Raw genomic sequence first — 17,155 nt, 5'->3', positions numbered from 1 at the left:
ATATAATGATAGGATTTTTTTCAATAATAAAATAAAAAAATTATTATTTCTCCAAACATAATTTTTGAACATTAATTTCTCAAATACGATTTTTTTTTTGCATTTAAGTAAGTTCGCCTGCCCTGACGAACTCTATAAAAATTAGCAAGTTCACCTTACTTCCGGCGAACTCTATAAATTGCCTAACCCGGCGAACTACACTCAAGTTTTTTGAAACACACACTTCTAATCTATATCATTGTCTAGAAAATAGTATATAGATCTACAAATAGTATATATGAGTGCACAAAAATAAACGGACAACAAGCATGACTTCTTCAAAGATTTTTTTATTTATAAATTAAAAAAATAAGTCATATTTAATAATGGCAACCATTATTATCATCTCTAAAAATACATAGGTACACTGGAATAAGCTATATTTAACAAAAAAAATTAATTATAATTTAAAAAAATAACTATTTTCCAAAAATAATCCACTTCAAATATATCAGATTAAAAAGTTAACAATGGTAACCATTATCATAGTTTCCAAAGTACACAAGAGTACACAAAAATACACAGAAATAACAATCCTTGTTATTTTTGGAAAATAATTTTTTTTTTAATTTGTAATTAAAAAAATTGTTGTTAAATATAATTTATTCTGGTGTATCTATGTATTTTTGTGTATTCTTATATACTGTTTGTAGATTAATATTCTATTTCCTAGACGATAATATAGATTAAAAATGCGTATTTCAAAAAACTTGAATGGAGTTCGTCACTTTATAAAATTTATAGAGTTCCCGGATGTAAGGCGAGCTTGTCAATTTTTATAGAATTCGCTAGGTCTGGTAAACTTGTGTAAATGCAAAAATCATGTTTGGAGAAATAATTTTTTTTTTATTTTTTTATAGAAAAAAATCCTATAATTATATATATTATATTAAAAATTTTAAATGTTAATTAAATAAACTAATTTTATATTATTATTATTATTATTATCTTTTAACATTACTCAATTAAAATAGTATTATAAGTAAGTGGCACTCCATATTTAAAAAAAAAAGAAGTTAGTGACACTTAAATAGTTAAATTTTTAAACTTCTTTAATAAATTTGTCGTGTTAATATTAAGTTTAACTCTTAGCAATATAAAAAATAATATTTATTTATATAATATTTTTATAATAATATAATATCATAGAAAATAATATATATAACCAACATAAGATTACTTTTATTATTTTTTACGTCAAATTTTTTAATTATATAAAAATAATCATACGATAAAAAAATTAATTCATATAAAATATTTAATTTTAATATTAGGTGAAACTCAAGTGAAGTCGACTTTATATGAAGTTGATATCAAAGAACTGTTAGATAAAAATTTAGTCAAATTAATCAAATTATCTAACAATTGTCAGTATTAACTTCGTGACTGAATTTCCACCTTAATATTATATATGTCCTATTTAATGAATAAATTTGATTTTATGAAAATATAAAAATTACATAAAAAACTAAATTCTTAAAATTATGAGTTATTGATCCGTAGATTTTTGGACATGTAAAAACAATCATACACACGGTGACATGGACACGGTACGATGTCGGCGCGGCAAGCAATATCTATTTGCATTTGGGCGCACGTTAGTGAACTGTATGTTATCGACTTATCGTGCGCCACCTTCCTTCCACTGGCTCAACTTGCGCTGGCGTCTCAGGAGACGCGTCACGCGCTTAGCTCAACGCGTAGATCCACCCTCTTCTTCCTCCTTCTCCGAACATCATAGACATGTCAACGGTGGACTCCGCTTAAACTTCAACCACCTCATCACAAACTCCCCAAAAATAAATTTCTAAACTTTAGTCCTCCACGGTTCAATTCTCCACTACCCATTAAACAAAATCGCATCTTTTTCAGCTCATTGATCTTCACTTTCAGCATTTCAAGCTTGAGCCTTTCTCTTCTTTTTGACTATGGAGACGAAAAACCCTTCGAGGTTTACGCTGATGAAGCAGTCATCATTGGCACCAGAACACCGCAGAGAAGAAGGATCAGAGCTCCACAACGATGGTAATGGCGAGGAAGGTATCCATCCGGGTGTGAGGTTGATGTATTCGGCGAACGAGAACGATCTTGAGGGTATTCGTGAAGTTTTGGATTCGGGTGTGAGCGTCAATTTCAGAGACATTGATGACCGCACTGCACTTCACGTTGCTGCGTGTCAGGGATTAACCGATGTGGTTTCTTTGTTGCTCGAGAAAGGAGCTGAAGTCGACGCCAAAGATCGCTGGGGGAGCACGGTAACTAACTATAACTAACTAACTAACTAAAATGACTCTGGTTTCCATGATTGATCTGGGTGTTTATGCATGATGCAACTTAGTTTTGTAGGTTTTAAGTGTGAACTATCTTTTGGCCTGAAACTGAATATAGCATCAACAGAAGCTGCGCATTTTCATAACGAAATTATTGTGTATTAGAAAATGGCAATGACAATAGTATTATAAGTTTTAGTTAGCTTCAAAAGACCAAAATTCAGATTTAGGGTTTTTTTTAGCTAGACTGGTTTTGGATTGCTTGACTAATCAAATCACAAATGCTTTACTTTGTAGCATATATCCATTCTGTTTGGCACTCATACTAGAAGCCCGGATACATGATTGATATGTAGTGTCATTCAAGGCCTGAGTTTGTTGGATCAAGTTCTTGTTAAGATTCTTTGTTTTTTTCCACTGCTTTTGTTAGGCATTAGCTAAGTATTGGCCTGCTTTTACAATGGGAGGAAACATAAGAGGGTGTAAGTAATGAGAAACAGTGGAAATACAGTTAAATCTCTGGGTCTTCTATATGGATTGCATCTTAGAATTAAGTTTCTCGTCTTAGTATAATTGCTGGACTAATTAACCTCATATCTTCCAAACAGCCACTTGCAGATGCTATATTTTATAAAAACAATGATGTGATCAAACTATTGGAGCAGAATGGAGCAAAGCCTCTGGTATGTGTTAATTGAGGATTGTATTTGTCCTGGTCTTTAATGTATATTTGGTATTCTACTCACCGTTGCTTATACATATAATTATACTGTCTCAGATGGCCCCTATGCATGTTCATCATGCACGTGAAGTACCAGAATATGAAATCAATCCTAAAGAACTTGATTTTACCAATAGTGTGGAGATAACAAAGGTAAAGTCATTATGATTTACTGCTTTCTGATCAACAGTCAATTTGTTTCATCATCCCCCCCCCCCCCTTCCGGCGCCCCCGCCCCGCCAAACAAAAAACCCCTTCCCCCAAGTGACCAAAACTGGTACTAAATAATAATATTTTGTTACATCTCTTTTATTAAGCTTTAGCTAATGTTTTTCTTCAGTATTCAAATAGCTGTAAGCTGCAATTAGCAGTAATGAACTTTTATGATAATTTTGTTTATCTGTAGCCATGTTCTTGGAACAGAACTTTTAAGAAACTAGTTAGTCTATGTTTCTTAAGAAATGCTGTTTTCTTAAGAAATCCTGGGTATGCACTACCTAAGAGCACAAGGCTTCAATTAACATGTAAATAATTATTGCATCTCACAATCTAGTCTTAAATGGCAGGGCACTTTCTGTAGTGCATTCTGGCGTGGGACAGAGGTTGCAGTAAAAAAACTTGGGGAGGACGTAATTACTGATGAGGAGAAAGTGTGAGTTGCTCAAAAACCTTGAATCTTTTTTTCCCCTTCTTTCTTATTTTCACCGTAGTTAATATGCTTGGATTTTTACAGGAAGGCCTTTAGAGACGAGCTTGCACTATTCCTGAAGATCCGGCATCCAAATGTAGTTCAGTTTCTGGGTGCTGTGACACAGAGTAGCCCGATGATGATCGTGACAGAATATCTTCCCAAGGTCTTTTATCCTTCAATTGTTTGAAAATGATTTCTTGAGCGGTTTTTGGTGTTGTTTGATGAAGGCTAAAACTTATGTGGAATTAAATATACATTTGGTGATCTTACGTTCTGTATGTATTGGTCAGGGAGATCTCCGTGCATTCTTGGGAAGAAAAGGAGCTTTGAAACCTTCAACAGCTGTGAAATTTGCACTTGATATTGCCAGGTATTTGACACTCATGTGGCTTGATATTGGTTCTAGAGAGGGGGCTGGTACTCTGTGGTTTGATTTTGGGTGGTGCTTATATGTTATTATTTCTAGTTATATGGACAAAGCATTCATAGACCTTAGGACATTTTTCAAATTATGAGTTTTCTCAATATTTTGTCCTAATTTTCTTCTCTTATATATTTGCGTGAGCACTGAAAAGTTGTATACTTTTAAGGCTTTTACATTATCATTCATTGTCCAATACTTGCCATAGAAAAGTTAAGTTACCTGTTAAATGAATAATGATATCTCCATTCACTGTATTTGCCCTTTGGCCTGTTAAAAGTGTTACTTGCTACATTTTTATTTTTCCTTGAATATGCAGGGGAGTGGGTTATTTACATGAGAATAAGCCGTCACCAATCATTCACCGTGATCTAGAGCCTTCGTGAGTTTCTTTTTCCAATTATTTTCATCTTAACCTCTGTTCTTTTATGTGATGTCCATGTGTCTGGTTTAATAGTCTGATATAGTCTACACTTTTTATAATGTTGTTTATGAGTAAGCTAACAGTAACATATTGCGGGATGATTCGGGACACCTAAAAGTTGCAGACTTTGGGGTTAGCAAGTTGCTGGCAGTTAAAGAAGACAGACCTCTAACTTGCCAAGATACATCTTGTGGGTGCTGCTTTTCTTCAGAATTGATATTAGTGCACACATGAACTATCTATATATGAAAAATGCTATATTTCTTATTCTTAGCACATAAGAAAATAATGCCATGCTTTATATATTTTTGGTAAACATAGACATTCCCTTTCATGGACTCATTAGGAATTTGTTGATTTTGTTGGTAGGCCGCTATGTTGCTCCTGAAGTTTTCAAACAAGAAGAATATGACACCAAAGTAGATGTATTCTCATTTGCATTAATCCTGCAAGAGGTATCTATTTTTAAATACTTCAAAAACTATTCCTTGTGAAAGTTGAAAGTGTTGAACTGACCTCAAGTAATCATCTGCCTAAGTATCATTTTAAACTACATTGTTCTTCTCATAAATCAGCTTTGAAATCTTTCAAAATCATTTAGTTGGATAATTTCACTTCCTTCTAGTCAAATTCCTACAATTTCACATCCTACTGTCATGATATTTCTTATTTGCTATGCATTAGATGATTGAAGGTTGTCCACCATTTTCTGCAAAGAAAGAAGACGAAGTTCCTAAGGTATATGCCGCAAAAGAGCGTCCACCTTTTCGAGCTCCAGCCAAGCGTTATGCCCATGGGATAAGAGAGTAAGTCTTCAATGTGTATTGATGATATTCTTTTCTGTTGCTAATAAATTAGTTTTTAAATCAGGTTCAAGAAATTTTTCCCAGACAAATTTGAAAATTGTTAAATATGTTGATGTATGTAACTTAATCTAACTATTGTTCATAGCCTATAATATGCTTTGTATATTACTAATCTTCAAAGTTTGCATGTTTCATGGTGTTACTTATATTTGCTGAAGTTTACAATGGAATTTGTTTATAGATTGATTGAAGATTGCTGGAATGAAAATCCAGCAAAGAGACCAACATTTAGACAAATAATACCAAGGCTGGAATCCATCTACAACACTATTGGTCAAAAAGGACGTTGGAAGGTATTTGCCACCTCGCGTTTCCGGTTATCTACTAGTTTCTAGAAGTAAAAAAGATACCAAAAGAAACTAGTTTTTATTATTGGATTTTATGACATCGTTTAATCCACGTAACCGAACGGACTGTAATTGGTAAAAATATAAGGCTCTAGTTCACCAATCGACTACATTGATATTGTAATGCTGACACTATTTCCAGGTTAAACCGTTGAAATGCTTCCAGAATCTGGAGGCCTTGTTGAAGAGGGATCGTTCGAATTTTAGCAGCCGAGGCAGTTCATCGCGTTCAAGGTCCAGCCGGATATGAACAACACAAGTCCTGTGATGCAAATTACATTAGCTTAAAGATTAAGATAGCAAGCAGATTCATTTGGCTACTTTTGATGTGTTCATTACCAGTTTGGCTATTATGTTTTCAGATTTTCTAAGATTCTTGATTAGTTCTTAAAGATTTATTTATTTCCAACTGCATTATTTGCGGCAATAGAATTGCATCTAAGATGTAACATAAGATTAGATTTGCTCCTTTGTCATGTACATTATGTATGTAATTTGTATCAAAACTGTTTTTCTTTTTCTTTTAAATTTAGATTAAGAACTTTAACGAATTAAATTGAAAAGTCTACTATTTTATAAAATTCAGCATCTATTCTTTTGTTTCTTTCCGGGTCAGCTTTCTTTTTTTTTTTTTTTTGAGTTATGAACTTATGATTATCTTTATTTTATTTGGGATCGGATATAAGAGAATTTCAATAGGAATAATAATGAAGCCTGTTACGCATGAATGGGCTAAGGCCCAACGTGAAGTTTACATTTTACGCGTGAATGGGCTAAGGCCCAACGTGAAGTTTACATTTTGCAAAAATATTAGATATCCAAATTTTGTATTTTGGGGGGGAAAAAATCATGCTAGATCTTCCCAATCCCAAGTGATGTGAATCTTTCATAACTAACTCTCCTAAATGATTTGCCTAGTTTCGGTTTTGTTATAAAATTAATATTTTTATAAAAAGGTAATAATCAACCAAAAAAAGTAGTGAATGAAATGAATACAACTAGCGGTGGAGGCGGATCGGATATGGCAAAAATTTCAATTGGATTCGCACTAAAATTATCGGATCGGATTCAATATCCACATTTTGTATGCTTGGATTCGATCTAGTTTGCACATTTGTGGATCGGATCAGATATCAGATGCAAAACACAAAAAATATTTTTTGAAAATTTATTTTTATTAAAAAATATCAATAAAATTCATTTTTTCGATTCTTTTAAATATGTTTACTCTTAAAATAATATTAAACATATTTTTCTTAAAAAATAAATTAAAATAATACAACATATATGATCATTATTGGTTGAAATAAAACACACAAAGAATATTTACTTATTTTTTTTTTTATTTTTGCAAATACGCGGATATGCGGATATGTAGATACCTATACAAAATTCTCAATCTGATCCTATTAGTGTGCGAATCGGATCTAGCAATTTTCGGATCGAATTCGGATAAACACCGCGGATATGCGGATCTGATTCCATCCATGAACACCGCTAAATACAAGTTAAGGAATTAAAAAAAAAAAGAGAATTTTTTTTAAAAAAGAAAAAAGTTTAACAATTCAGACAAAATAGCTAAACTAGAGGAATTTGGATAGTATACATAACGTAACGTAACGATCTGACAAGTTCAAAGTAGAGGTATATAGGTAAATTTGATGCCTATATAATGAGTGATTTCATAGTAGCTGAATTATCTTTACATAATTTCAGTTTAAGTATCTTTGTGGTCCTTATGAATATTGCTAAGTTTATTTTGGTGCCTACAAAATAGATAAAGTTCAAATCCATATTTCTAGTTAGTCCTATGGTCAAGAGAAACCCCTTTAATATTCTAAGCTCAAGATGGTTAAGCAAATGTTTAATATTTGTTTGAAGAGATAACAGAATGTGTGTGTGTGTAGAAGCAACGTTTCCCTTATTGGAGAGTTTGGAATGCGGCAACAAATTATGGCGGTTCTACCTTTTTTCTTGTTTTAGAACACACCGTGTGCCATAAGGCATTGGGCACAGAACACAAAAATTTCATACATATAGAGAACCTTTTAATAATTCTAAACTAGTATATAGCTTAAACAGCACACAAAATTTGGGTGTTGTTAACATGAATTTGCCAATTAGTGTTGAACCATATCAACCTTAGACTACAATTCTACCATGTTATTTTGAGAAAGATTTACATAAAATAATAATGGATGAGAAAAGCTTTCACTTCCATCTTATTAGTGTTTTTTTTTCAGCTTCCAATTTTTTACTCTTGGAATTGGTATATACTATATATATAGGTAGCTTTCTAGTATTCGTACGGAAACATTATTATTTGACAGCCTGCTATGTTGAAATTGAAGAACATGGGAGCATGTTGAATTTAATTTGTTTATTTAGTGTCGAATAACTCTTAATAATTCACCTGCTTTTTTAATGATTATACATCGTACTTACACCTGCAAATTGTGACCGGGAATTACACTATTCATATTTCTTTTTCTTTTTTGTTTTTTCTTTTTTTGCTTTTCATTTTATTGTATTTTAATCTTCTAACAAATAATTGTCTTCAGGCTAATAATGATGACTATAAATTGTTGATGTTGAAATTTGACCTTGCAAATTCAGGATAAGTTTCTTTTTATTTGTTTATTTTGGTTACATCACATCACTTGCTTCCTTGTTTGTTGTCACATATCTCTCGTTTTGGAGTTTACAATTTAATGAGTTGAATTACATACTCCTATGGCCTAACTCCTATGGCCTAATCTCAGATAAATATTTCTTGAGTTATCATATTTATATTAAGATTTTTATTATAGGGTAAAGCATTAATTTAGTCCTTGAGTGTAATTCTATTTTAATTCTTAAGATTTAAAGTATTTTATTTGATTTAAAAAAAATTATTTAGCTTCAATTTAGTCCCGCTGTGTTAAATAATTAACGAAATGTCTTACATCACAGCAATACAAGAACAAAATTGATAATTTGGAGAATAAATACAAATTCAAAAGGCACAAAATCAACTATGGATGCATCAATACATTTATTTAATATTCTTCTTAGTTCTATAGAAAATATTTTATTTAAATTGTAAGAAGAATGATAATAAATAAATATATTAAAGCATCCATGGTTGATTTTGTGTCTTTGGAGCTTGTGCTTGTTTTCCATATTATCGACATTGTTCGTGTACTGTTGTGATGTATGACATTTTGTTAATTATTTAACTTTAACCTCACGATGGAACTAAATTGAAACTAAATGAAACTTTTTTTAATTCAAATAAGATATTTTAAACTTTAAAGACCAAAACAGGGTTATGCCCAAACGTAGAAGATCAATTTAATACTTTACTCCTTATTATATTTTTTTATCATATAAGATTTTTGTTAGATTAGTATCATATTTTGCAAAATATAAACATGGAGCATAATGTTATTATTTTTTAAAATAAATAGTATTTTTATAAATAAAAAAGCAAATATTGAAAGTTCAAGTACTACATATTTGAAATTTATATTAACTTATAATTATTCCTTTTATTGTTTTGCTAATTTATCTGCTTTTTGTTATATCATTTGCATAATCTATATATAAAAAAATAATAGGTACATATTAACAATCAGTCCATTTTTTAAATTGGACAAATTTTGTGCGTATGTTATATCCTTTGTATTTCAATAAAGTTAGTCAAACTTCACCTATTATTTGATACGATAAAAATTTAGTCAATATTAAAATTAGGTAGAAAAATATAGCTAATATAATGATTTTAAAACGAATTAAATCATGTTCTTTAAAATATGATCGACTGGATTAGTGTAAGTCATATACTAACAAAATATAGTATTTGGTGCGAAAAGATATCATTTCTATCCATACGGCCGCAAATTATTTTTGAGTAAAGTATTATTTTTGTTTTTAATATTTGAGATAAGTTTTATTTGTATTTTTAATGTTTAAATTATTTTATTTGTATTTTTAATGTTTGTAAAAGTGATTTAATATTATCTTGCCGTTAATTACACATCATGAATTTTAATTGGAGTTTTAAAAATCTCTTTTTGAAGTTAGAATATAAATGTTTGGGTCAGAATCGATGATCTATTTTGGTTAATATTAAAACTAATCCTTGCAACATTTACATAATTTAATTTTTTAGAGACATAATTAAACCTGAACACAATGTACAATATTAAAATCGAACACATTTAAATGAGACCTAATTAAGAATAAATACATTCAAATGAGAATAATTAAAAAAAATACAATTTGATCTATTCATATAATTAATAGTAGGATAATATTAAATCACTTTTATAAACGTTAAAGATACAAATAGAGAAATTTAAATGTTAAGAACACAAATAGAACTTACCCCAAACGTTCGGAATAAAAATGATACTTTACTCTGTTTTTTATATTAGGGTGAAAATAATATTTTTTAGGATCATGAATTATAAGGGTGTTATTTTCAAATGTAAAATTTTTTTATTTAAAATGTAAAAATCAGACCTCCAATTTTTTAGAACAAAAATCGAACCATCCAATTTATTAGGACAAAAAATTGAATCATCCGATTCATGAATTTTAAAAAAATCACAACAAAGTGATATTAAATAAATTTTAAAAATTAACTTGCAAAGTAATCGATAGATTTAATTACTAATTCTCATACTAAAATAAAAACACATGTATAACTAATAGAATCGAATTGCACACATTTTTCTTCCATAATAAAAAGAAAAAATTTCACTCCCCTCTCATCATAAGAAATAATAAAATGACACTTCTCTCCTCTCTATTTGTAAAATATATATGCTTCTTCTTTATAGCTTTTAAAAAACTTCTTCTTTAATCCATTTTAAATTTTTTGTGTTAAGTGTTAATTAATGTTAACTTTATTCATTTTTCAAAAAAAATACATTATTTTTTACAAAAATATCCTTTAATAAAAATTTTATTTGTTGTCATTAAATTTTACTTATCAAAATATCTTTTAATAAATGATTTTTTATTGATTAAATTGTAGTTTTACTAAAATATTAAAAAAATTAATAATTAAATAATTTTTTAAAGATACTTTTCAATAATTTTTTAATTATTAAATTATGATTTTACCAAAATTTTCGTTAATATAGTTATATTTTATTATTAATTTTTTGATATCAATATATATTATTTTAACATTAAATAAAAAAATCTTGGTAAGATTATTTTTTAATATCAATATATATTAATTTTTATACATATTAATAGTGGTAAGATTTTTTTATTTAATGTTAAAATAATATATCTTGATATAAAAAATTAATAATAAAATATAAAAATAATTGTTAATAAAAAATTTGGTAAAATTATAATTTAATTATTAATTTTTTAAAAAATATTTTGATAAAAGTACAATTTAACCAATAAAAAATTTTTATTAAAGGATATTTAATTTTGGTAAGCAAAATTTAATGATAAAAAAATAAATTTTTTGTTAAAATATATTTTTGTAAAAAATAATTTATTTATTTTTAAAAAATGAATAAAGTTAATATTAATTAACATAAAAAATTTAAAATAAATTTAAAAAATTATAAAAATTATAAAAAAATAATATACATTTTACAAATAAAAAAATATTATTTTAACATTTAAAAAAAAAAGTAAAATTTTCTGCAATAAAAAATTTTAGCCCCATATGGCTGTTCTTAATAACTCCATGAGACACTTATTTTAAAACAAGAAGAGTATATATCAAAGCCAAATTTAATTTAAGTGTCAAGAGTAATATACTTAGAAATAGTTTCTGTTATTATTTTGATGGAAACTACCCGTCTCTCTCTCTCTCTCTCTCTGTTCGACTTAACCCAAAAGTCCCATCAAACTTTTGGGGTAGGCATTAATTTCATTAATCAATAAAAAATTATTGTTTACAAAATCTAATAGCATAAGGTTTGTAAAATAAAAGTATATTTAATGCTTAGAATCCCATCAAGGGAATGGTGCATACACACATCAGCACTCATATTTGACTGATTTGATTATATATTTTGCTTCAAACATCGTTCCTTAGTTTCCTCCGATCACTAAATTTCTGTCACTTCACACGTACGTACCTTTATTTCTGTCAATCAATCCAAATTCCAAGTCAAAAGCTGTTTGTTGGTGATGACACAATATTTCATTCGATCAAACTCCAGTACTTAAAATGTTCAGTTAATTAATTACCTGACATTTCTAAGCACTTTTATTGTGTCACTCCTTATTTTCAATTTTATCCTTTGCCTAATAAGTAATCATTTCTCTTCTCTAATATAATTCATTTTAAGTGACATTTTTTTCTTCAACGTTTCATGTTATCTAGCTTAGAGAATATTATAAATTATGTTAAAATTGGCTTCACGTAAAGTTAATATTTTTAGATAAAAATTTAGTCAAATTAATCAAATCATCTAACGATTCTTAAGTATTAACTTTAAGTAAAGTCGAATAACACAAATTTATCTTCTAAGAAACGATCGAGCCTAGTTTTGTTATGAAAATATCTTAAGAACTTTTTATAATATGATATGATGACAAAATTTTATATATTTTGAATTTATTTTTTGACTTTAAATATTATATACGTTAATAAAAATTTAAAATGTATCTTAAGAATATATTATTTTATTAGATTGTTGTGATGATTTTTTTAATAAATATTTAAAGTAGATTATCAATAATGTAACATTTAAGCACAAACAGTTCTAAATATAAAAGATTTAAATTAACTCTATGTCTATTAAAATAGATAATTTATTGAGTTGTTTTATTAAATATTTTACATAATTTTGTCACACTAACTAAATTAATTTACGTTTTTTCATGACTAAAATTACAAATGCTTTAACCTTTTTAGTTAAAAATAGAAATTTATTCAAATACCTTTCGTAAATATTGACATAGAAACATGCTTTATTTTTCTAGATCGATTGATGTTGAAAGTTGAAACTAATTAAAATTTAAAGAAAAAATATTTATAGAAGTTCTAGGGGTGCAGGCCTGCAGGCACATGGTGAAGTTACTGCTACGATTTCCTGTGATTATTGAAGAATGGGGATGTGATGGGGAAGTCTAGGTCTAATCCTAAATAAGAGGGTCTTATGTTAGAGAATCAATGCACATTTTGTAACCACATTTAGTCTTTGAGTTGTATTCAAATGTTGTTGATAAGATTGCCCTACTCAGTGAATTTATTTTGTAAAGATCAAAATGGCAATGTTAATAGTTACACATTTGTTTGGGCCCCCCAAATGGTTGTTGTTGTTGAGGGCATTCTTGGAATACTACTATGCCTATAACATGAACCATTATCTTGCTGTAGGAAAAAAAAAAAAAACACAAATATTATTCGTACACTAAAATTAGTCATTAAAATTAGTTATTAATATATTTATGAATAAATATATATGTAGTTGAATTTATTTTTAATTATATTGATATTTTAACATGTACCATTTTATATGGTGAAAACTCAGGTGTAGTTGACTTCACGTGAAGTTGATAGCTGAGAGTTGTTAGATAAAAATTTAGTCAAATCAGTCAAATCATCTAACAGTTCCCACTTATCAATTTCACGTGAAGTCGACTACACCTGAGTTTCCATCATTTTCTATTAATAACTGATTATGGTAGCTGATTTTGAGAAAACTGAGAAAAAGTATTATTCATTATGTACATTCTTTAGGTTTATATATATATATATATATGCCAGCATAATATAAACATAATGATTTTATGTCAGCAAGAAAAGGGATCTAGCAATTTATTTTCCAATTTGATTTCATTCCCATGTTGAAGTTTCAACACCACTTAGGGTTTATTTGAGGGTGGGATTGGGTGTTCCTTCAGATGGTAATTGTATATGGAAAAAATGGTTATAACAGGTACCAACTTCCAACTGCCTTGTGCTTTTTATTCCCAGGACATCACTACTCCACTGTAGATAGATTATTATTATTATTAATCAATGTGAAAATAAATATGTCATATATAAATAACAAAAATTATATTCAGCTCCATGTGACTACAAAGACAAAAGTTTGTTTGGCATCATCAATCCAATGGGAGAGAAAAAAAGAGAAAGGAGGCTCAACCATCAGAGTGGTTTTGTGAGAATGAGTGGAACCTTTAACAAAAAGGTACACTTTATACACCCCATATCAAAAGGAGTTATCAATACTATTCATATCTATCACTAGTTTTTGTCCATCAAAATTCACAAATTTAAATTTCATAACAAATTATTTTGTATTATTGTAACAATTTTCTTAATACTTTAGGTTAGTGATATAATTATGGAAAAGTATAGGTAGACAATCAAAATACTAAACAATGTGAACAATAAATATATCGCATGTTTATTTCACTAGGTGTGTGGATGTTTATTCTAATATTAAGATTTAGGTCGATAATTTAGAGGTGTAGTGTGTTTTGATTTGATTGGTGGTTATTCATGTTGTTTAAAAAAATTATTGATTACCTAACATAACCCTATAATTATTTATGTTGTCTTCTTTTATCAGGTTAAATTTTTTAGATGAGTGGTTTCATGATATAGTATCAAAACTCTATATCCAACCCTTTCCTATCAGTTCAAAATTTTAGTACGAGTGATTTTATGGCACTTTATACGTAAAAAATCTTATAAGTTTAAACATATTATCAAGTACTTATACTAATTTTTTTGACATATTATAATAATATTATTTAGTAATTACTTATATATATTTTTTAGATATTAAAATAATAAATTTCTATTAGTAAATATAAATATATTTCACCTAATTAAATGTTTCATAAAAACTGTCCTTTATAATGAGTCTCCGGACACAAGAAAAGCATCACTAGAACAAAAAAAAATATTTTCATCAAGGTAATTAAATTGATGAATACTTATGTATGTTGTATATTTATTAAAAAAAAAAAAACTTGAAGTAAATTAGTTTTGTTAAAGGTTAGAAGCACTTTGGAAACTTTACAGAAAAGCATAATAGCATAGGTAAGTATCAGATTGCAAATACTAGTATAAACTTTTCATTCATAGGAGAAAGAAGTACTAAATTTTTTCTTATTCTGTTGATCTAACCGGACATTGGTGGCAGAGGACCCTCAATTTATATCTTGTACATATTTTGGGGGAGTGAATTTGGACCCATCAAACTCAATTTTATAAGCTCATGGAAAAAGGGAGCAAAGGTAACAAAGAAACAAGGGGTGGGAAAATTGACTACAGATTTATACTTTAATTGGGAATTACAAGCATCAAAGAAATTACCATTGTGGGTTCTCTTTAGCAAAAGGAAGGGTTGGGACCAAACATCAGTCACCCTTAAAGTAGAGAGAGATGAGAACTTAAAGATATTACCTAATATGGCTTTGAGTATTTTTTGTTGGTTGATCTTCAATGTTCTCAAAGCATTAGTGGAAAGTAAGGCCTATTTGACTTTTTTTTTTATAAGAGTGCCAAAGACACTAATATGTAATAATGCTTACTTTTGTTATACAAGTGGTATGACATTTTCATAAGTTGGTTTTGCACAAACTAATTATCATCACTCTTGGAATCGGATACAAACAACATACACTTCAATTCACTTTAACTCAAATTAAAGGATGATGACTATATATTCCACCGCTATTCATTACTCCCATTACACTCATTCTCATCCAATATAATATAATTAATGAGTTCTTATTACGCTTAACTTAACAACATTCTTAATGGAGTATGAATTCCAATTCATTGGTAGTTTTTGTTTTTCCAAAACAGGTTTTGATATTTTTATAAGGAGAAAGTATAAGGAGCCAATAGAATATTTATACAATGTATACAATAGAGGTTTATGGAGTATTAGAGATATAACTATTAGTGTTACATTTTTCCATCAGCTGAAGTTTTTAGAATGAGTGGTATCATGACATGGTATTAGAGCGCTAGATTCGAAAGGTCAAGAATTCGATTCTTGGTGAAGATAGTTATTCTAAATAGTATGAAAGATGTTCATTTTGTAACTCAATAGTCCATTATCTTCCTAACGGGATCCTTTTATAAGTTTATAAAATAATTAAGTGATTTACTTTAAATTATGGACCTTACTATATATTATTAGGATCAAAACATTATTTTTAAATTTATGCCTGATTTGAGATACCTATTTTATAAAGGGTTTATGTTGATTTCATCGGTTTTCATAATATATTTTGTTGATTATTAAAATGCCCTAATACTACTAGGAAGACTGATTGTGTACCCATTATTTTGATAGTGGAAGATTTTACTGGACTAAATTTTTTTAGGAATTTTTTCACGTTAAAATTTTAATGTCTGATTATTTAATATCTGTCATTTATATTTACTGGTTTGAGTATATTTGGTATTGTCTATTTAATTGCACAAATTGTGAAAAATTATTTTTAATGACAGATTCTTATTGAACCTTAATTTTTCTAACAGATAAGATAAAATAATAATAATGTAAGAATTTTGTGTGACATGATAAATACATGGTATAAAAAAATATCAATATTCTTTACATGACATGGCCACCTCTAATGCTCTAAAAGACAAGACAGATCGTATATTCCCAAATACCAAACTCGTATAGATATGTATGTACGCTACCCCAATACTGAGATTATCCGATCCATTAATTCTAAACATTAAGTATGCATTCTTAATTTATTATTCCTGGTATGAAATCTTAGCATTTGATACCTAATTAATTGATGGCATGAAGTGATGTACATGTGATGTAACAAATTATATGAACCATCTGGACGAGGAATTCAAAATGGATGATGTTGGGATTAATTAATGTGCAAAAAATGAAATGTGTTGGAAAAATGAAGTTGTAATAGTAAGCATGTGGGTAGTGAAAGCAAAGTACTTGGCTTGAAAGGGTTGGGGGGTGATAGAGAATAGCTTTGCGACAAAGAAGGTGAGATTGTGACAACCCTACATACTATGCATTTATGAGATTAGGTCTTTGCATTCAAGAACTCCAACTTAACGCGTAGCATCATTTCAATCCCCATTTCAGAATCATCATCTAATTGCTTTGTGCGTGGTCCCCTTCCATTCCATTCTCTCTTCTCCAAATTCAATATTATATACATATTATTATATTCTTCCTCAAATTAAAGCAATTTCTTAGCTTTTACTTTGCTTCCCTTACAATTTTATCCTCTCAAATTCGCTATTCAATTTTAATTTTTTACGATATCGTCAGTCCGACAAATTTACTGTATATAAAAAAATTTGGCAAATTAAAAACTAATTCATCACAAATTAGAATTCTATTTAAGAATTTGGTATTAGTCAATGAATTGCTGCATATATAAGGCAGAATTCGA

General features: G+C 28.6%; 1 protein-coding gene across 1 annotated transcript; it reads left to right on the top strand.

The window, feature by feature from the left end:
- The first annotated feature begins 1,642 nt into the window (after positions 1–1,642).
- LOC112714391 (serine/threonine-protein kinase 12) lies at positions 1,643–6,360 on the top strand. Its single transcript, XM_025765975.3, has 12 exons — positions 1,643–2,294; positions 2,918–2,992; positions 3,088–3,183; positions 3,597–3,682; positions 3,764–3,884; positions 4,012–4,091; positions 4,462–4,524; positions 4,650–4,756; positions 4,936–5,021; positions 5,251–5,372; positions 5,614–5,725; positions 5,922–6,360. The coding sequence occupies exons 1-12, from the start codon at positions 1,968–1,970 to the stop codon at positions 6,027–6,029; spliced, it is 1,383 nt and encodes a 460-aa protein (XP_025621760.1). The 5' UTR covers positions 1,643–1,967; the 3' UTR covers positions 6,030–6,360.
- The last annotated feature ends 10,795 nt before the right edge of the window (positions 6,361–17,155 follow it).

This window comes from Arachis hypogaea, chromosome 10 (assembly GCF_003086295.3).
Source record: "Arachis hypogaea cultivar Tifrunner chromosome 10, arahy.Tifrunner.gnm2.J5K5, whole genome shotgun sequence".
NCBI lineage: Eukaryota > Viridiplantae > Streptophyta > Magnoliopsida > Fabales > Fabaceae > Arachis > Arachis hypogaea.
Note: the sequence above shows the minus strand (reverse complement) of the source record. Positions and strands in the feature narration are given on the sequence as shown.